The sequence below is a fragment of the Hirundo rustica genome, chromosome 4 (assembly GCF_015227805.2).
Source record: "Hirundo rustica isolate bHirRus1 chromosome 4, bHirRus1.pri.v3, whole genome shotgun sequence".
Classification (NCBI taxonomy): Eukaryota; Metazoa; Chordata; class Aves; order Passeriformes; family Hirundinidae; genus Hirundo; species Hirundo rustica.
Genome location: NC_053453.1, coordinates 44,046,165 through 44,068,748, shown reverse-complemented (window position 1 = coordinate 44,068,748; position 22,584 = coordinate 44,046,165). Strand labels below are relative to the sequence as shown.

The 22,584-nt window shown below is 36.6% G+C and overlaps 1 protein-coding gene across 13 annotated transcripts in view; it reads right to left on the bottom strand.

Moving 5' to 3' along the window:
- The window catches only part of TMTC3 (transmembrane O-mannosyltransferase targeting cadherins 3), a 30,003-nt gene extending 7,479 nt beyond the window's left edge, over window positions 1-22,524 (bottom strand). Inside the window, exons 1-10 of one of the 13 annotated variants that reach the window (XM_040061482.2) lie at window positions 22,253-22,511; window positions 14,994-15,145; window positions 14,252-14,362; window positions 13,447-13,668; window positions 12,214-12,432; window positions 8,351-8,450; window positions 7,533-7,648; window positions 5,729-5,901; window positions 4,640-4,892; window positions 1,783-1,931 (exon numbers count right to left, since the gene is read on the bottom strand). In XM_040061482.2, the coding sequence (XP_039917416.1) occupies window positions 1,783-1,931; window positions 4,640-4,892; window positions 5,729-5,901; window positions 7,533-7,648; window positions 8,351-8,450; window positions 12,214-12,432; window positions 13,447-13,635 (1,199 nt within the window). In that variant the 5' untranslated portion in view covers window positions 13,636-13,668; window positions 14,252-14,362; window positions 14,994-15,145; window positions 22,253-22,511. Of the gene's footprint in view, window positions 1-1,782; window positions 1,932-4,639; window positions 4,893-5,728; window positions 5,902-7,532; window positions 7,649-8,350; window positions 8,451-12,213; window positions 12,433-13,446; window positions 13,669-13,856; window positions 13,876-14,251; window positions 14,366-14,993; window positions 15,146-22,116; window positions 22,229-22,252 lie in introns of those variants that run through there. The other 12 variants (XM_040061490.2, XM_040061486.2, XM_040061484.1 and 9 more) reach the window with 12 other exon arrangements.
- Window positions 22,525-22,584: the final 60 nt, after the last annotated feature.

Sequence of the window (22,584 nt, the reverse complement as noted above, 5' to 3'; positions counted from 1 at the left end):
TTGCTAAAAGGCAAACAAAGGACCACATTTGTGATTAGCTCCACAGTTTGAAAGGAAATAATGTTCAATTTCAAATTAATTTTGTTTACCTGCTTTTGTTGTCATACCCATGCAACTCCCTTAATAAGAACAAGACCAAGTCACATAACACAACAGAATTGGTATAGAATGTTTACAGAAATTATACTTCTCTTAAAACTTAGCTGTATTTTTGGACAATAAATATGATGCCAAAAAGGGAGGTTCTCCAAAAACACTATACTAAATATTAAAAAATGAAAAAAGCAACTAAAAAAATCACTTCATACTTTTGTTTCACAGACAATTTCCACACATATTCTTTATTGCACACATTGTCAATCTTTCCCACACTGTAGAACACACCTTCATGCTGTGGAGACTACCCATTCTTCCATAAGCAAATGTAATCCTAGTGCTACTGTAATATATAAGTAGGAGAAAGATTTAGTGTCTTTCTCACAATTTTATTTTTAAAGCTGCAAACTGGGGCAAATATCACTCTGTGAAAAGTTTGTCAGGAATAATCTTCATTTTGTGCAGTTTATTTTTCTGGAGTTTAAACATTACATATAAAACATGCACTTTAACATGCTGATCATTTGGTTTCTGGATTCTAATTCAGTTATGAAAAATATGTCAAACATTCAATAGCCTTCCCACAATTATGAATATAATTTGATTTTTTAAAAATCTTGTTCTTGAGTGGACATACAGGTGTTCACACTTAACAGCTATTTCCTACATACTTATGGAACAGTTGTTCACTCCGCTACCTACTTCACAGGGGTTTACTAAAAACTGCAAGATTTTCCCCCCCCTCACTTCTAAGATGTTTTGACTCCTATGTTTGGTTTTAAAAATACTAAAAAAGTGGAACTGTAAAATTAAGAGTAATTCTAAAACACTACCAAAGTTATCAATAAGAACTGGCATATACAGTAATCTGTATGCCCATCAGGCTTATAAGGAAGTTTTTCTCTTTCCACATATTTCTAAAGCAAGGACCCTTTTCTTTCTCATTTTAGAGAAGTGATTTCCAATATTTTTGTAATAAATGACACCAGCTGCCTAATTTTTCTCCCCAGACATCCTCTCTTTGTTCCTTGCTTTCCTTCACATCACTTTATTTTTACTGACTTGTAGTGGGTTTTGTGAGAAATCCACACTCCCACAATATATCACTAATTTCTCATTATCCAGGTGCCGTCAGCTTCAGCAGTACGAGTAAGCTTAAATGTTACTGCAAGGCCTCATCTCTAACAATAGCAGATAATATAAACTGCAAATTGCTGCCTTTCCATTTGTCTGAACTGACATTCAGTTGCCACTGGTTTAAGAAGGGTAAAGCACCCATGTCAATGAGAGGTATGTCCAGAACAATGCAGAAGATAGCAGAAAACATAGAAGCGTGTGCAAAACATGCTTTTAGACTACAATTTTTAACCAAATTGTTAAATTGATAAGCAAAGAATTAATTGTATTGTCAAATTTAAAGAATTATTTTGTTTAAAAAATACTGAATAGCTCTGATATCCATTCCTAGCATGGCATTTCTGAATATGTAATCTTTTACTGATTAAATTTTCAGAAACTTTAATTTGCTGACACACATACATTGTATAAACTTTAGTCCGTAATGAACTCTGAATAAAGTTAAACCATTTTTTATTTATATTCATCTCTTATTTTCACAGAAGATAACCATATTTATGGCTATGTAAGCTTTCCCTTTAGGGCTTTTATCAGTATTAATTTATTTACCTTTTATTTGATAATTTCTTCCATCCATGTGCTACTAAAACGCAGAATCCCATGCTAGGAACATATAACACTCGTTCTGCTACTACGAATCCAACAGGAAAAAACAGGTTTGATGCAGGAATGAATGGTAGCACTATTAAGCAGAGTGCCTAGAAAGGAAATGGAAATAACATTAGTAATCAATATATTGGCAGTGACAAACTGTACCCAAGAAACAAGTTACAAATTACAAAAATAATCCCATAAAACCAGATATACATAGTAGATATTTGTTTGTTTATTTTTTTCCTTACTATTCAGATCAGTTTTACATTGAAGTCACTCTAAATACGGCAAGTAGTAACCTACAAATGATTCTATTCCTTACTTAGGGGCTTGAAAGTCTATTTGCTTTTCTATACTACAAAAAGAGGACAAACCAATGGATCAAAGGATGAATTACATTCAAAACAATGTTTTAAGAAGCATTCCAGATACAGATAGAAAACAGCATGAGAACTTTGGACGTTATCTAACAGTTAAAAATTCATATTAGCTTATTTGAGGCATAAAGCAGTTATTTTTACAGCACAATAGAGTCTGTTTTGTGTTTCTGTAAGAAATATGAATAACAAAATCAGAATCAGTCATTGAATAAACACTGGTTTTTGGACAGAGTGCTAAGGCACACCAAAGTATTCAAAATTACAATGAACTTAAGAACTGGTTGGGGACAGACTTCTGTTCAAAAACTGTGTTTAAGTGAAAAAGAAATTCATCTGCTGCAAAGAAAGTGGACATGACCAGTTGTTTTAAGTCCTGGGTGACTGTTAAGTAGTGGCTTTCTATGTCTGGTTCCAGAAAAGACATAATTATTTCAAAATATCTGGCCTCCAAGTTACAAAAAAAAAAAAACCCACTCTACAAAAACAAACCTACAGAAATGGAATGTTTCTTTGAAGAAAGAGGGATTTTCAGTACAACTGGCAGTCTAGACTTAAGCATGACATTAACTGCGGCTTCCATACTAAAACAGTGAAATAATCCAGTTTGAAAATCAATTTAGGATAACATATATAAAAACACAACACTGATTTAAAACTTCAAGTAATATTTTCTCGTATCTCAAGGATATTTCAAGAATATGCACATGGATCATTAACAGAGCTCAGCCGCTGATCCACAGCACTTCATTAAGCTCCATGAAAACAAAAACATAACTAAGCCTCACAATATACAGAATACATTGGTTACTTGGGGATATTAATTGCTTACTGGAATGCAGCAATAGGTTTTGGCCTATCGTATTAATTTTGTAGTACATAACAATTAATATTTAATATAAAATATTGCAGTCCCATTTCCTATGAAATTAGCTTCCAGGCACTTCAATGCTGAAGAAAATCAGCATCATATTGTAAGTTATATATACAGCATAGGTACAGATTAAAGGAAAACAACTTGCATTAAACCAGGACTATACTGTAAAAATGCCACCCTCAAACAAAAACTAATTCATTTACACCAACATCTGCTGACAAACCCATTAGCCCTTTCCTCTTGTGAGCTTCATTGGGTTGGGAATAAACAGAAATGCAGGGAAATAAACAGCCTTAAAATTCAGGAGATGTCCTATAAAAAAAGTGAACCACTCCCCATACACACTTTTCCTGCTAACAGCGCAGTGGAGAAAAACTTATGTCTCATCCTATATAAGGAGGAAAATGCAAGTATTCCTTTGTGTATTTGAAGTGCTGTAAAACTTATTTTCATGTCACCTTGATCTCATGTTTATGATATCAATAAGCTATCTAAATTTCTTCTCTTCATACACAGTTTCCAAATTCAGGACAAGAAATTTCATCAGCAACAGTAGATACCATTTTCACTGGTTTTCTAGTGAAATAAATTGCCTTGCTCCAGGGACAAGACAAGAAAATACACGAGTCAGAACTATCATGTTAGGTCGTTTAGAAGTGAATCAAAATTTGTCAGCCTCTTAGCAAAGAACTACTTAAATCTTAGATTATGCATAAATATTTCCACCCATCTCAAACTTCTGTTGGCTGATTAACATACTAAAAAATACATTATTTCTGAGGCACACTAAGTTAAATGCATGCAGGTTTCCTGTACACATAACTACACCACTGAACTAATAAAAACTATGGTATCAGGTTATCATTCAGCTTGTAAAAATTTGCAATGGAATCAATAATTGATGACTGTTTTTTTCTCAAAAATACCAGCTCCTTTGATCCTTCCCATTTCTTCCAAATTATTCTTTTCTGATGATCTATCTCAGTTTTAAGATCATAAATAATAGTGAATAGACAGACAAGAACTGATCTTACAGCTTGACAAAATTAGTTTTTCATTATAATATGAAAACAACTTACAGAAGAAAAACAAAACAACAATACCAAAAGTGGAAACCTTATTCCTAAATGCAAATATATGTCCTTTCTTTTACACCTATGAAAAGAAATTCAAATCTCTTGCTAAATACACATCATAACTTCTGACATTTAAATAAAGTAGACAGCTTGCAGGATGAAAATGCATTCTGGTTCTTGAAAGACATTTAAATTCTACTGAAAGCTCCCACGTGCCAGTTGACCTCTGAATATGTGAGAAGGGCTGCAATACAGTTCACAAACACATAACAAGGGCCATATTTATTCTCATCTCTGACAGAATCACATACTTTGCTGCAATTTAGTAGTTTTGCTGTTAGACAATTTTCCTCTCTTGTGTTCATTCTAGCCCAGAAGAAGATGCATATGCTATCTCTGGGTCACAGCAGATTACGCATGTGACCATACAACCTGAGCCACTTCCTCTTAACAAAAGGACAAAAAGAGTGCATCATTCATACCATCAATACTGTCTTAGAGGAATCCCCAGGGTATCGGAGACTGAAGACCATCAAAGATCCCAGAAAGCAAAAGAAGGTAAGGGTGGCAACATTTCTAACATCCAACAAAGACTCTACAAGAGGAATAGTTCCCATTGTCCAGTCACAGCATAATTCTGAGGGATTGAGAAGAAGCCAAGCATTTACAGGGAGGAGGTAGTTGAACGTCAGCTGTCTTGCTGGGGATGGACTAACAGCAGCTGGGTTATCAAACCTAAAACAAAAGAAAGGAGAAAAAGGAGCTTTTAATGACGAAAGATATGGCCTTGACGCACTTTGTGGCAAACTTTAGAGTCATAGCTAGAACTACTAATTAGAGACGTGTAAAATATCCTAATCTTACTGCATTTGTCATGCGTGAAACCATGCACAATGATTCACTGAAGAGAGGGACAGAGCCTCCTCCACATTTATGAAAATGTTTTGGGATATAATCAACATAAGTTTGAAGACACAGCATGATCAAGGTGAGTTCAGTGGTCCTTGCTCTTATTTTTAATAGTTTGTCTCATTTTTTCAAGGACAGTACTATTTCTAGTATTTCTACATCGCTCAAACTTAAGATAAATTAGTTTTTCAGTTCTAACGTCATACATATACACTTATCTTCAAGTTGTCTATCTGAAGACAAACATGTTTTCCACATAGTACATACTTAAAATGTAGGTATGCATACATTTATGTATGCTGAAGAGGAAAAATTTAAGAGGTTTGGAGAATTCAGCCAAGGTTCAAATAGAGAGACAATAAAAAATAGTTAAACAATAAGACATTTAATTTTGAAATTACTAAGATGAACTATCAACTGTAAACTTTTTAAAATGGCTGCCTGCTCAGATACCTCAATATTTTGAACATTTTAGTCAACAGTCGCTGAAATATACCATTTAGCAATTTCACAAAAAATGCAATACTATACAGACACTGAATAATAATATTAAAATAGGTGAGTAACACTCAAGTTCATCTATTTTTGGCCATTTCATTCCAACCTCATTAAATCACATCTTATTTATAAACAACTGTAAATAAACACCACTTTACTATTACCTTGTAAACACTGGAAGCTGAGACTGGATAACCTGGACTCTGACAACTACAAGCAGGAGTGTACTGAACATTAGGACTATGAGCTTCAACAGTGTTTGGAGCATAGAGAAAGGAATACTGCCCTTTCCTCGAAGAATCTGTACAGCTGTGTCCAACAATGCTGGCAAGGTGTACTGCAAATTAAAAAAAATTGTTTATAATCAGAGAGACTCCCTTAGATAAATATGAGCTACTTAATACTTTTCTCCTTGGTTTTCTCTAAATGTCTGCTCCCAATAGTTACTTAATTCAGCTTCTTAGTATCTTCATGACAAGTCCCCAAAATAAGTCTCCATTCTAATTAATTACTCAAGTATCCTTGCTAACACTATCACAGCTGAACTTGTACACCCCATAGCTATTTTGTGCTGACAGATCAAAAAATTGTACCATCTTCAGAGGCTTGAACAAATGAATTAAAACCATCAATTTAACTCTCAAGGAGAAAAATCACCATTTTCAGAATTATCAGCCCCTCTGAAAACTTGTCCTATAAATAAAATTCCTTACAAATGATAAAAAATAATATTCACTCCCTGATCAGCCCTGGCTTTCTATTTTATGACTCTTTGGCAGTGAGTCATCATTCCTAGCCTCATGAACATCACAATCTTGCACAGTTTCCCATTACATGAACTAATTTCTTCTCTGTGTACCTCTTTCCCTTTGTCTTCATGACTTCTGCTGGTGATGATTTATCACTTCACATACATCAGTTGGCTAAACTACAGAAACTGAAAGGTTTTTGAGGACTGGTAAAACCCTAAGCTCATGTGCCACCTGTGCTTTCAGAAGAAGCCTCAGTTTGCATTTTATCTTTCCTACTCAACTGACTTACACAATCTTCCTCAACTTTAGTGAAATTGAAGATCAGATCAAAAGTTACTAAAAGAAAGGAAGAGTGGGCTGAAAACTCACTTACTGGTGATTTCCATAAAAATCCAGCTAGAAAATTGTATTTCAATTCACTAGATCTGCAAAGGCAAGAGTTACAAAGACATCTATCTGATTTTGGCATTTTGGCCTTGATTATGTGTCCCCAGGATAGACAATCTTTCAGCTTCTATTGTCGCATTTTTTGCAAATTCTTCCTGCAAGTAATTAAGGACTAATAACTGCAAAATAAAGTTTTCCTAAAAAATGCAAAACATTTTAATTGCATTTATTTTGATTATTAAAAAGTTCAGAACTATTTAATTGCAGGAAAATCTTGTTTCTTTAAGGAAAAATTACAATCAATTTAAAGGCTTATCAATGTGCAAAATTAAATATATTAGATAATGGTATCCTTCAAACAACAAATTTCTTAAGAATATTACTTATTCAAATAGGACTACTCTAAACCATCATATTTCTCAATAGACAATGATGAAATTAATTTGCATACAGTATGTTCTCTATTTTTACTACAGGGATTAAAAACAAATAATCCCCCACCCTTAGGCACTTCAAACTTTAATCAAGACTGTTACATGTTAGGATTTGGAAATCTCAATCAGCTACAACTGTAGGCTTCCACTAAGACCTGTCAAGTCTTTACTGTGTTTATTTGCTAACATCCCTGCATGGCATGTAAAGAACAACTTGGAAGTAACTTGATTCCCTCACCATGAACCATCAAACATGAACTGACTCAAAAAAAATCTGAAAAATGTAACAGAACTATTGAGCTAACCTTAACTGGGAAAAATCAGAGCTGAAATACGATGCTTCAAAGTACTTAATGTCTCATAGCAGAAATTCACTTTATTTATCAACAGCTTACCCCTTGAGCAATAAAGACTTCATACACACAGCATATCCCCACCACTGTTATTCCTTGCTCTTTACATAGCGTAGCAACAGCTACTAGAAATACAGTCACTGCAATTGGAGTCCACACTGCAAATAAAGAAGATGTTATTGAAAATGTTCCACCTTACAAAAACCACCAACATTTAGTAAAGTAAATTAACCTAAAAAGCAAAGACTTTGGCTCCTCATGTTTGAACATGCCATGTTCTGTAAACTTGTTTAGTATGCAACTTCTTATGAAAGATTATCACTTTTACTCTACAGAAAATAATACACATGCATAGATTTTAAAACTGCCTCCCTTAAGTGAAAGAAATAAATTAAAGGTAAAAAGCTAATTTATAATAAGTAAAACAAAGTATCTCAGTATTTCCTACATCACCAGAGCACTTTTTCAAATGGAATACTTTTTAGGGAGGCATGACTTCTCACTATGTCAATCTGACTCTGGCAAAGAGGGAAACCTCCTTCATCTGCACTGGTACTTTGCAGCTTACCTCTGACTGACCATCTGAGGCATCTCAACACACTTCCACTTAAATTGTAATAATAAAAGTCAGTGCAAAAATCTTCTAGTGTAGGTGTTATAAAACTAATCAAAGAAATACTTAAGTCTTGGGGAAAAAAAATGCAACTTATGATGGAAAGTAGTATTACGTGGATATCTTGGCTCTGAAGGGGTTTTGGTAGACACTTGTTGAATAACCAGTACACCTCTGTTATGGTTTTAAGAGCTTTTTTATCAGTGATAAAGAAATTAAATTATATCTCTATTTGTCAATCATTTACCTATGGTATTATCTGGCCCTTTAGACTTTGTGTATGACAAAAAAGCAGCTAGGAAAAAAATAGATGATAAAAGCTCTGCTCTGCCCACAACTCCAGTTACCTGAAAAATAAAAGAAGAAAAACTTTAATAATTATCAAATATTTATTATTATGTGATATTTTAAGATAATATTTGTTGAGTTTTTATTAGTAATCTAAGTATACTATTTATATGTTACTAGATATTTATTACTATATAAAGCTAGCAGATCTTTAAGGATTTGCTCCATAGAGCACAGGAGTCATCAATCCCCAGAAACAAGAAACTGGGAAAGGAAAGCAAGAGGTCAGCATTGCTGAGCAGAGAACTGCTGGTCAAAATTAAGTGGAAGAAGCAAATGCCCAGGCAGTGGAAACAAGGACAGGTAACCCGGGAAGTATGACCTGGGATTAAGCTCAGTTATGCAGAGATGGAGTGAGGAAGGCCAAGGCAAAGCTGGAACTGAACATGGCAAGGCACATAAAGAGTAACAAGAAAGGTTTCTACAGGTATGTTAACCAGAAAAGAAATGTCAGAGGTGTACCTCCCCATACCAACAGAGCTGAAAAACGGATAACAATGGACAAGGAGAAGGCTGAGGTACTGAACATTTCTGCCCCCATCTTCAATGGCAACCTTTCTTCTCTTGATGACACAGAGGAGTGGATTTTATGAAATTCAGGGAAGCGTTACAACACATATGGCAAAGGGTTGTTTCAGAATCCTTGAAGAAATATAGATTCATTCCCATTTCAAGAACTGTTTTCAAAAAACGCTAAGGTGAAACCAACAACCAGATATGGAAGGCAGGTCATTATGCTCATGGTTATTGCAATAGCCACTGTGTTGACTACTTTCTAGGACCACCATTCTTCCTCACTTGTCCTCTTCTGTAGTGCCTCTGATTGCTTCCAATTTTTTACAAGTTGTATGGCTGAAAAATAGCATGCTGACCTGAGGCAGATGGTCATATTTAGCCAAGGAAACTGCAGAGGTCATGATTTGACGACGACGATGCTGAAAACTGATGTTTTATCATCCAGACCCAGCTAGAAAGTTTTACTGCTAGTACGTTCTTGGTCAAGCATGACTGATCCAGCACAGAATAAAGGTAACTCAGTATCCAAGGTCACAGTGTAAAGAAAAGAATTCTAATCTAATTTGAAATCATACTCTAGTACTTCTCTTGGGACTACTGTATATTTACCAAAGTATTCACTGAATCATGCAGACAAGGCATGTCTCACAATTGGTAAGACACAACAGTTTGTGTTAATATTTTGAAGTGCATCGAAGTATTTGTTTCCAAAATATCTTAAGATATTTTAAAGATTCCTGGCCTGGATTCCAAAATCATCTAGCATTGACACATTAAAGAGAACTTTATCTGTAGATCAGTTGAAAGAGAACATTAACAAAGCATGTTGGTGTGCCTCCAGTCAACTGCCAACAAAAGAGGTTCTATTTCTGGATACAAACGTGACTTATGGGAGAAAATTCCAGCACTCACAAGGTTAGCTGACATCCTGTAGTTATAAAGGTGGTTTACATACTTCTGGCCAGAACAGTAGCAAAGTAGCTAGGAAGACTGAACTGGAATTGTAAAGACAAGGACAAATGAAACTATGATGCTGTTATTCAACCCATTTCCTAGAAGCGTCTTCCTCAGAAAAACAGATATTACCACTGCAAGAGCTTCTTTCTGAACTCAAGCAGAAAATTATCTTCTACTTAACCTGCTTTGATAACTTTTCCAGGGAAAATTCATTTATCATAAGATAGGCGAAGGGTTGAAATATTTGTGTATTGTATCTGCCATTTCAAACTCTTGTGCATGTGACTAATAAGTAGATTAATTTGAAGGAATTAAGACCAGATACCTTTCAATTACAAAAGATATAAAAATCCTTAGTCGTGACACACTTCTCATTATTACCTCCTCTTTTCTGTGTAAGCAAACTTCCACTTATTCTTCTTTTTACACACTGAAAATGAGGGTAAGAAGAAAACAAGCCCATATCTGACTCTTCACTGAGTACTTACTTAAGTACAATAGCAGGCGGATTCAACTAGAATCGCAGTTTGGCAGCGTTTCCAAGCCAGCACCACGCCGTAGCGATCCTTGTGTTACAGTGCCCTCACGTGGCCAACAGCAGGCATTACACATCCATTACCAAATGGCTTCAAAACTACGCAACGTTGCCATGCGCAATTACCTTTTGTTACACAATGGACTGTAAGATTTGCACGGTACTTTTTACTAACTCTGATGCAAACTACTAAAAGCATCTGTGCTAGTTGCCAGTTCAGGCAGAATCTCAAAGTTTAGGCATAATAAAGAATCACTAAAATTTGTAATAAAAGTGATGGAATTACGTCTAACATGTGAGCCACTATGTAAGTTTTGGCAACTTGCTAATGCTCCTGCAAAGATCCTATGACATTCACTACAAAGAAGCAAAGCCAAATTTGGCAATTTAAAGCACGTTTTTTCAAAGAACCAAAACCCAAAATGAAATAAAGAATTTTATTTTTTTAAACCTGTATTTTATCCAAGTTTTTATGGGGGTTTGTGCTTTGGAGTAAGTAGAAATTCTTAGCTCCTTAACTTCTGCATTTTAAACATGGCATTAATTTCTAGCAAGGACATGTCAGTAGCTTAAATACCAGCCAACTTTATCAACTAAATTCCTGTAAAATTTGCTCAGGCTTCTTAATTACTGCATAAAGGGATCTTTACTATTAGTGAACAAAAGAGTTGCAAACTCTTTACCCAACAAATCAGGACGAAAAAATTAGAACATAAAGAGCAAATCCCTCTCATTTTATTAAAATCAAAAGACTCTAGTCCCCCATTCCGTACCCAAAAAACCCCCCTCCACACAATAAAGTGGTATGACCTCCAAAGCAGCAAAACATTTAAACATATTCACGTTTCTTAAAATAAGCTAATACTATTAAGAAAACAAAAAACAAAACAAAACAAAAACAAACAAAACAAAACAAAACCCCAAAAAACCCCCACAACACCACCCAGGGCTTTGCAACGCCTGTGTACTGAAATCCAGGAAAACAAATTGAAGGGGAGCAGAAATAACAGCAGAAAATACCACAGATCTGCTTTATCAAATTTCCAGGCAGAAATAAATTTAATGAATGGTAATCACAAGACTTCATTTCCCCACAACATTGCAAGCCAGGTTGGCCATTAAAAAGTATATAATCAGAAAACTTGTACAAATAAAGTTTTTTTTTTCCTTTTTTTTTTTTTTTTTAATAGCAGTGAAGAATTCCTTCAGAATCAAAGAAAAGAGTAGCAGAGAGAAATGTATTTCTTCTTCCTTATATATTATATGTTAAAAAAGTGGAGGGTTCAAAGAAAATTTGGCCTAAGCTGGCTATGGCATAGCAACAACAATCCTAGAGAAAGTCCAACATTGACATAAATGAAAGTAGACAGAATAGACATGGTGATTAGCCACAAGGGATTCTGGAAATGAATTAAGAAGCATTCATAGTATTCGCAAAATAGGATGAAACATCACAGAACACAAATGTCTATGCAAACTGAAGTCATAAAAGCCAATGTGCATAGCAGAGGCCTAAATTATTTAGTAACTAAATTCATGTTTCTTTAATTATTTTCCAGTAGCTGCATGTAATATAAAACGACTCTGAGCATGAAAATTTGTCAGTTCCCCCACTCACTGCAAAGGGAAGAGTAAGCACAAGTAAAATCATACTTTCTGGAGTTATATATATATACAAGCAGATACAAACACCATAAAACTTAGGTTTAATTAACATAGCTTGAAAAAATTAAGTACATCACAGCTGTACCTACCGCTTCAGTATGTATTGGGTGCACTGCAAAGAGCAAGGATGCAACTATGCTGCTCCTGCTGTCCAGGAAGAGCTTACAGACCTTGAGGAAGACTATGCAAACCACCACATGAAAGACCAGATTTAGAAAGTGGTAAGAAACTGCATTTAATTCACTGAACATGTAGTTCAAGCGAAACGTTAGAACTGTGAGGGGACGGTAAGATTTATGACTCCTCTCCTGAAAGAAAATAAATAAATAAATAAATCAGTCATCACTAACTTACAAAGTGACTTTCACTCCAAAATCCCTTCCTAAACACCTAACCATACGTGAATCCCCTTCTACTGTCAGGCATCTACCTTCAAAACAAAGACAAGAAAATCAGTAGCCTAAAAAAAGGCTTTTTTTTCCACTAGACATGGTTAAGGATTTTTTTTTTAAGTAAAAACATGTTAATAAGTACTATTTGAAACTTTACTGGGGGAATTTAGGAACCTACTCAACCCTCAATGAATACAGAACTAAATTCTATCTGGAAGCTCTGGTTACAGGGTTATATTAAAATTATGTATCAGAGTCTATTTGCAGAGCTAGCAAACAGTATGTCACAGGGAACTTAGAATATAAGAAAAGATTATAGAGTGGAATGCCTTGATAAGCAGATTATGTATGAATGGGAGAGAATTTTTATTCATTCGCTCAGCAATAACACCATGTGACATAAAACTATATCAAAATCCTTTAGCCATTGCCACTTGACAATGTTTATCAAGAGCTGCCAATGCAGCTTTTCAGACAGTACACAGCCACTCTATATGGGCTACAAATCAGAAACTCTGAATTCATATCGATATATATATTTTATTTTCCAATATCCTAATTCCAAGCTTACTGTTTAAGTGTTATCTTTCCTTCCAAAAATAAATACCCTTGTAAGTCAATATCTAACTTTTGCAGGAGAAAAGAAATTGGTCAGAGTTGTTCAATTTTGATATTGAATTACATAAAAATAACATCTTGCAGTGTGTGCTGTTGCTAAAACTTCATTTTCTTACCAGTTCTTTTACTGAAGAAAAGGAAAGAATATAAGCTACATGTGCTCCTGGTATTATTGTACAAGACACTAACATCACCAAATTCTATCAAATCCAACCTATTCTGCTAAAACTACATCAGGAAAAAAAGTGTAAACGCTCTGCCAAGTTTTTTTCAATTTTCTAAACTTTTCAAAGTGTTTCATAAACCATTTACCTCAGACATTGGAGTGCCCCAGAAGTCATTCTGAAACAGATTTTTTAATGGAGTAGAAGGATGCAAATCTTTATTGTCCAAAATCGCTGAAACATCATCAAAAACAAACCCACAAAAGAGACTGTTCCAGTAGCAGGCTGCCACCACACTAACTATTAGTGCTGCTTCCTTTAGGCTTATGTCAGCCATCTTCTCTAGGAGGTTTCATGGACAAAAGCTGAGCTATATATAGAGAAATTTGAGTAATTTTACTTATTAAACTTGATAAAGAAAGTCAAGTTAAGACATCAAATACTTTAGAAGTTAAAGATACTCCAACCTAAAAATCAGTAAGATAGAAAAGTTTTCTTTAATCACGCATGTAACATGGTACAGTGTTTAAAGTTAATACTCTCATTAAAATATCTTACCCTTAAAAAGCCTTTACACAAGGTGGATACACTGGCACTTTTCATAATTTACTTGGGGGAAAGAATAAAAAGCATTGATAAGAAACTGTGATGTAGTTTTCAGCAGACAGCTATGCAGTTAAGTGAGTGCTGCAAATTGATAAACTATGAAAAACAAATTCTCTAGAATACAAGTAATTTAACATACACAAATTTCTAAGTTAGCCAAGAGGCAGAGAGTGTGTCAATTATTTATGGGGTTTAAGTTTAAAGGTGTCTCTCAAACTATTTCAAAAGCAATTAAAACTAAAACGTCAAACATTCTGATGAACAAACAGGAAACTTGTGGAACTTCATAAATATAGGGGTTCAAGGACAGGTATAGGCCATGAATAATAATAAAAAGTTAAACTTACCATTGAAGGTCACACTAGGCTCATTTGCATTCTTTTAGAAGCTCACGAAAAGGTCATTTTTTTTTTCCTCAACTCTGCCAATTGCTCTGATGTCACTGACTGTTCATAAGACTACTGTCCAAAAAAAAAATCATGCAAAAAAACCAAAATGAACTTCATCTTAAATTATTTTCTCTCATCTTGTATTAACTTCCTAAGCACTAGAAATTATTAATCAGCAGTTTTATGATTATTTACAAAATACTATATGGTTGACTGATCAAAAGGTGAAATTACTGTGTATAGGGTTGTTTGAAAATACTGTTCTGCCTTGGAAGAATAAGAAGGTAACTACAGGTCAAAGGCATTTCTTTTGACCACTGATTGACACTGCATAGACCACTGCCAACTGTTGGGACCAAAGATACTGAAAAGCTACTGATAGTCGAACATTGACTTTGTTTTGAGAAAATGGACATGACTGAACAAAGTATTTTCCCTCAAGCTGTAGAGCTGAAGCATCTGCAAGGACACAAAGCAGCTAATATTAGCCAGATAATGCAGATCTATGAATATGTAATGACTGCAGCCTTATGTTTATCACAGTTCACATATCAAAGCTGATGAGCTATTTGAAAACTAGTCTGCTTAATTGTCCTAAACCCTGAAATCATGGTGATTTTTTTTTTCCTTTGGTCTGCTGGGCTTTTTAAAAATTGCATTCAGATTTATCATAAAACATGCTGCGCTGCAAGAGACTCACAAGGATCACCGAGTTCAACTTCTGGCCCTGCACAGGACAACTCCAAGAATCACACCAAGTGCCTGAGAGTGCTGTCCAAATGCTTCTCGACCCTTGAAAACAGGCCACAGAGATGTAGATAGGTGATCCTGTTTGTGCTTTGCAGTGTGGACCTGAGAGCATAATAATCACTCATCACCACAACTAGTGGCAAAGGAGCAGTGGGTACAGGAAGCAATACATATGCAAGAGGATTCAGGTGCAGCTAAACTAAAAACCAGGACACAGATAATTTCAAAGAAATCAAACCATTTGTTGTTCCTAGCAGTTACGGGCTTTTTTTACTTTTGTAGTACTTGGAGCACTGGCTGTTGATGTTACTTTAACCAAGAAAGCCTTTTTGTTAAGGCTGCAACCACCTTTGTAATTAATAAAAATAAGTAAAAAACCCCACCACAATGTTGAAGGATGTTGCTGCATCTTTTTCATAGAATCATACAATGGTTTGGCTTAGAAGGGACCTCAAAGGTCATCTAGTTCCAATCCCCCTGCCATGGGCTCGATCCAAGTACTTTAAAACACTAAGCTAAGTTTACAACTGAACCTGTCTATGGTCTTCTTGGTAGCCAGAGAAATCTTACTAAATAAAGAAAACAAAGCATGCTAAGGAATACCTGAAATGACAGCCCACTTTTGAACCTGAACTCCCCATTTTTTTTAGTGCCCCCTTCAAAGGTGGATATGAAACATATGCTTCTAGCCTGCCAGAATCTGAAATTCCTTTTTTGTAACAGTTTCTGAACAGTGCACTTCCTACTCCTTGAAGTTCACTAATTCTGCTGAAAAACAGTGACATCTGAAAAGGACCTACAATAAACGTCAGGATTTTCCTACAAGCCTTCATTATTTTAAATACTGTGACATAGTAATATTACCACACAGAACCAATGGTAAGATTTATTTAAATTCAATAAGAAGTTAAGAAAAGGCATTGCTGTTAGGTCAGTAGGGTTTTGGTGACTTCCAATTCCTTACCAACACTTATTCAGAAACAGCTACAGTTACCCAACTAGCAAAAAATCAAAATTGTTTCCTAAGTATTGCATCTTATCAAAATGAAAAGTTAAACCAGCCTTAATTATTAGCTCTTTCAACTTTTAGTAGGTTTTTTCACTTTTCCACACACGAAAAAGTATGTCAAAACATCTACTTTACTTATCCATTAATCCTAGGTGATGCTGAAGCTTTCACAAGCCTTTCATTTTGCTCTGAATTTCTAGTATTCCTTCCACTCAGAACTCCACACTCTACAGCACTATTGACCATGCTGCTCCCTGACAGAGCTCCACTTACCTACATGCTAGCTGTAGGGAAAAGAGTTTTCATTTGAATGAGAGAGAACTCTTAAGCATAAATAATTTCAGGTATTAGATAAATCCAAAGTTCATGTTTTAGTGGTTAGCCCACCATCAGAGAAACTTTTCAGAGAACTCTAGAAAATATTCACATTTAACATTCACATTCATATTTCATTTTTTATTGCAATTCACCTTCACCTTTACATGCACATTTCAATCACAGATACAACTACATGCAAATACATGGCTATACTTTTGTCTTTCAAGACAAGTATTTGAGTCACAGACTATTCAGACACTCCTGAACAGTTGTACTAAACTTACTGCAAGCAAGAAATATATGCAACAAAATGTACTGTTCTGGTTTTAGCAGCAAGTCACACAACATACTGCTTGAACTGTAGTAAACTTGGTAATTTCTAAAGCATCACAACAAACCTCTCTCAAATTTTAGTCATGTGCTAAAGCGCTAGATCTTGAAAATAGATAGGCATAATAGAAATCTGGTAAAGACCCCATATTCAGACACTCTGCTCCCAGGCTAAGCACAAAGAGAAAAATGGGAAATGTAAGGCCACGCCACATACAACCTGTAGATTGCACAAAACTGAAGTACAGGTATTTCATTACTTCTGACTTGCACTCTGGCATTCTAAGGTCTTATTTTCCTGAAATGTACAGCAAAGATACACAGAGTTAGGAAAATCACTTTTTTCTACCTGGTCTGATTACAGGGTACTTTTAATGCTCTTCCTGACTTAAAGCATAAATATGGGAAAAAAAAAAAAATTGTCCTTTATGTTAGCATAACAATGCAGATTTTGAGGAAGTCTTGCCATCAGAACTACTACTTCCTATCTGCTATTGTAGCTGGGTCCCCCCTAACACTCCAAGCTCCAAATCTGCAATGACCACCAACGCATTGAGAATGCAAAACTAAACCAGAGGCTTATAAAAGATCACCTGTAGTTGGTAAGCCAGGCAAAAGCCAGGCTTGCCATTAAACTCACTGGAAAACAGAAACTGCTTCTTGGCAACCAAAACTACCAAAACAAATTAGCCAACTAATCTGTTATCACAGTTTGATGTTGGAAAATAAGAAGCCATGCAAGGAGTATATAATACTCTGAACCTTGCAAATCACAGATGTGCAAGAGGCTGCTGAAGTCTAGGTATGACTGGGCTGCTCATGTGAGCGTCTTACCCAACTGACATGACAATCAACCCAAGTATGGTGTTCCAAGTGCCAGTACTTCACTCCCAGTGATGGATGTATTTGATAAACACCTGCAAAATGCTGCCTAACAACTTCTTCGTTAAAATAGACTTGCTGTGAGAGAGAACCACATCACCACCTAGTCCTAAACATGCAAACAAACTGACCATCCCTCAAGTTATTTTTTCATCTCACCTACCTGCTACTTTCACAGCTTGTAAGACTATCCCCTCAGATACCTCAACCAACCCCTGGGCTGTATGACTGCCAGCTTGTGGTCTAGTGCACAGCCACAGAGCTACCATTTGACTGGACGAAATCAGGACAGACATGTACTTCACATACTTTATTACAAAGACTTACGTTGGATGCTTTAATTTACAATATCTGACCATGTCATAAAGAATATACAGCTGAAAACAATAAACAGCAAGGTAAGCCCTGAGAGTCAGAAACTGCACAATAGTCACAAGAGCCAACTGTAAAAAAAAAAAAAAAAAAGAATACCCAGGCTGTGCAAAACAGCCTATCATTGGACTAAATTTCTTAGGCTGTTTGGCACAGAAATCTGCAGTTTGCACTGCACCATTTTCACGTTTGTACAGAGACATTAAGTGGTAACGACAGAAGAGAAACAGAACTCTCAAACCCATTTGGCTCATATGGCACATAGCTTTCCTCCTCCAGCTTCTTGACATCCCTCTAATAGTTCATCCAGTCTTCCAGAATGACAAGAGTAAAGCATAAGAAAGTCCCACAAAACTGAAAAAATGCACTGGCAAAAAAACAAATAACAACCATCAAAAGAGCCAAAGCACTTTTAGAAGGTAAGAAAATATTTCTCAATGATCACTACTTAATCCATGACACTACAGATGGTTTAGCACATCATATGCTGCAAGATGCAGTATCTGCATAAGAAAACCTCTGTCACAAATAAAAAATGTATAATAATATTCTAAGAATAACCTCAGTTGGGAAATTTGAGAGTGCAGAAGCCATTTTCTGTCCAGTAGAATTTAGAAAAAATTGGCAAGTATGCATCTTGGCAAGAATACAGATGCTATCCCACAAACATACAAAAGCTATTTAGCACTCCATAATTAGCTATCTGCCACCTTACATTAAAAGACCTGTGCAGGAACAAATGTTTTTGTCCATTAGACACATCTGACTATCAAACTTTAGAAACTTAAGCATAGAATTAATTTTTTTTCTTCTACTGAGTAATGGCACTCTCATGGATTGAAATGCATTAATTAACATGTTATGCCAATTTACTAAAACATAATCAGGTGATACTAGAGATTTATTTACTCTAGAGACAGAAACTTTATTAATCACTGAAGGTTCTGAACTGTTTAGAATATTATTTACAGTTGACACAGAAAACCTTCAAATTATCCATGGTGGAAGAAAAAGAGCTGTTAAAACCACTCCTGTAGTTATTTTTATTTTTGAACAGGTGAGCAACTAGTTCATCCAAGAGCTGGTAGCTGAACTGATGAATATCAGTAAAGATATATACAAACCAGTAGCACAGTCACTTAAAAACAGCATTTTGATTCAGCATCTGCGGCTCTGATAATGTCTTCATTTGTATTGCAATTTGCTAACCTTTATTTTTATTTTGATTTAAACTGCACATTCTTTCTGCTGATTTACAAGTGTTTACTGACAAAGAGAGATCATAATTTTGTTTCTGTTTTGCCTTTCCAACAAAGTCTTAAACTTTATCTTCTCTTAAAAATGCCACTCCAAAGTACAACTCCAGTACAAAACAACTTAGATGCACTGCTAAGATTTAAATGATTGGGCTCGAATCTGATCTAGAAGGCAAGAAGTATTTGGGAAGATGAGAGGAGAAAAAGTAAAAAACATGCCTGGATTCCCCCTTCATCTTGAGATCCTAAAACAGGATAAATACAATAGGAGAAGTTTTATTGTGAAAACCTTATTCTTCAAGATTTTCACTACCAGATCAAGAGGCATGGGACTACTACTGGAAATACTCTCCACTACACAGGAAGGTAATGGCCTCCAGGCTTCTCTTCGTATGGCTCTGACATATTAATTAGAAGAGCACTGCAGTTCTGATACAAAGTCTGAACATATGTTGCAGGCCAGATGAAAGATCTCCCTCGGGAAAGAACTTGGTAGCAACCAAGCAGCTGAACTAACACCAGGGACATTTTAGGTTACAGTGGTACAAACACGGACCAAAATGTAACACAATATAAAATGGGTGAGATGAAGACACTGGTTTAGCTGGCGGCTTAGCTTCAATTTGTTCAATGCAACTGGTAGAGTCAGGTGAAATACAAATCACACAGGTCTAGCTTGCACTTCATAACTCAAAAACTTAAATCTGTAACAGAATCTCACATTTCAATGTCAACACTTTAGGGGTTTTTGCTACACTCAAACAGTAACAAAATAATAACGGTTCCATTTAGAGTAACTACATAAAACTTTTTGTGGCCTCACTGATGCAGAAAGCGTCTCTAAAATAACATTTATCACCACTGCTGGTGTTCAAGAAGTGCAACAGCAGAAACTGGATGCTTGTTTACTCCGAAGAATAAATGAACAAAAGCTACATGTGAGGTATAAGCTGAAAACACAGCCTTTAGACTCTGCTATTCTGTCCTTACTTAGTATGCTGGGTCTGTTTATGATTTCTTGTGTACTTTAAATAACATTCCATTAGGCTTTTCATGGTGCAGATTTTCTATTAGGTCTTTGCAAAGGCACACTGTTATCAAAGCTGTAATTTAACATGTATGTCTAACTCTTCTGTTGTAGTTCATTTTTATATTGGGTTTTGTAACGTTTTCTTCGGTTGGACCATGTATCATGAGGTTTGTCCCTGCTCCTTTTCCCTGCCCAGTCTCCCACACTGGAATGTAACCAAACCCTGTTCCACTCCCACCTTGTCCCTGATTGGGTAGTGGCTTGTCCCTGCCTCTAGCCCCTTTCCCCCGGATAAACCAAAAAGAGCAGGTGGAAATCCCTCTCTTGGGACCAGGATGGGAACTGGACTGGGCTCCTGACCCTGCGGGGGCAGGAAAAAGACTGAATAAAGCTGTGATTTCCCTCCCAGACCAAGGGCAGACTCTTTCCTTTTGCCATTGACGGACGCCTGCTCTCTCTAAAGGAAAAGGCTTGCAGCCTCTGGGATCTTTGAAGGCCCTGAAGGAAAAAAATCCTTCTGGCTGTGGTTTCTCTCTCAAGCTAGATGAGGCAAAAATGGAGTCACGGCTCCAGGAGACAGAGAGCCATGTCACTCTTCTATCAGAGTAGATCAAACCATTCACTACGGAGCTGAAATGATTTCTTGGCTCCCACTAAAAGAAGATTGACTCACACAAAGTTCATCACGTGAGGTGACGCAAAACGTAAGAAAAACTAATGTACTAGGTTCAAGCCATACTGTATTTTAAATGTTTTCTCATTTTGTGTGGGGTTAATACTTCAATTCTTTTTACCCTTTTCTCACTTTGGAGTTTCCATTCCCACCTCAACCCCAAAAACCTTTTACTTCTGCACAAATGGTCTTTACTAGCTGCACTACACAATTACAACCCAGGTATGGTTTCACTACCAGGAAATGTAATAAAGTGTTCTCTGCTGATTTTGCAACAGAACACTCAAAAATGCCGATGCATATTAAATAATGCACATTAAACAGCTGTACTGGCATTAACAGCTTGTTAAGATGATGAAGATGATTTAAAAAAGAGCTCCTATACAGAAGCATTCTAGCATCAATGGATTCTTTTCTCTAGCACAGAAAGATTCATTTTCTGAAGGCTTAGTTTGTGGGTAAGGTGCCATTATTTTCTGTGTCACTTCCTACACCTATAAAAGTCCCTGCTATGAAGAAATAATTGTTTTACACTTAACCATAATTAATTTTATTTTTAGTAACATCACCCATTCATTAAATATAACCCAGTCTCCTTCCCCTCCCTAACTACACAGTCTGTTTTTTGCACCCACCATGGAACTATAATTAACTAACCCCTGGCTGAGATATAGAAGTCTTTGGAATTGTGTTGTGACTGGAACAAGCTGCATAACTATAAGGAGCACAAGGCATCTTGCATCTTGTCAGTCTTCATTAAATATTAACACTGACCAAGAGATTGCAAAAAAATTGAAAACCATTATTAATCCAAGCAAGGACAAAAGTATAAAGATAACGTTATAATCACCTTTCTCTTACCATTAAAAACAAAACAGAACAAATCCACTTCAGCTCTCCACAGCTGATGAATAAGCAAACACAAAGAGATAAATACACCTGGATACTAGTTTTCTTTTTATTTGCAAAGACGTCTTCGCACCCATTTAACTAAAACACAGGATCTCTAACTTCCTTGGCTACCAGACCACTACCAAAACTCACACTTGCTGGCCAGCAGTACCCAATGGTTTTGAGTAGTTTATAGATATGCTTTTTCCCCTGCCTTCTGGCCCTCACTATTCCCTACCTACCCCCAAAGCACTCGCGTACTCAGCAGTCCCCGCAGACCCCCCGCCGGCCGGCCAGGAACCAGCACGTCACCTGCAGCCCTGGGGCGAGGCAGGCAAGGTAAGGGCAGGCTGAGGCGGCCGAGCCAGGGTGCGGTCCCGAACGCCGTTCAAGCGCCGTAGTGAGGGGTCGGGGCCGCACCGCAGCCCAGTAGGCGAGGAGGACTCACCGACGCGGCACGGCAGGCACAGTCAGCAGACCGAAACTACCGTGGGCAGCACCTGCATGGGAGGGACGGACGGACGGACTGACTGACTGACTGACTCACTCACTCACTCACTCACTCTTCTTCTTCTTCTTCTTCTCCTCCTCCTTTCCTCCCCACCGCAGCGCGCCGTGCACGCCCTACCAGAAGCCGGGGCAAACAAACACTGAGGCCGCAGCCCCGCCACCGGAGCCGCCACCCACCGCGCGTTCCGCCGCCGCATATGGCGCACGCGCGCCGCCCCGCTCTCCGCCTCGCAGAAGCTGTCGGGAAAAAGGTGGGCAGTGCGGTTGGCC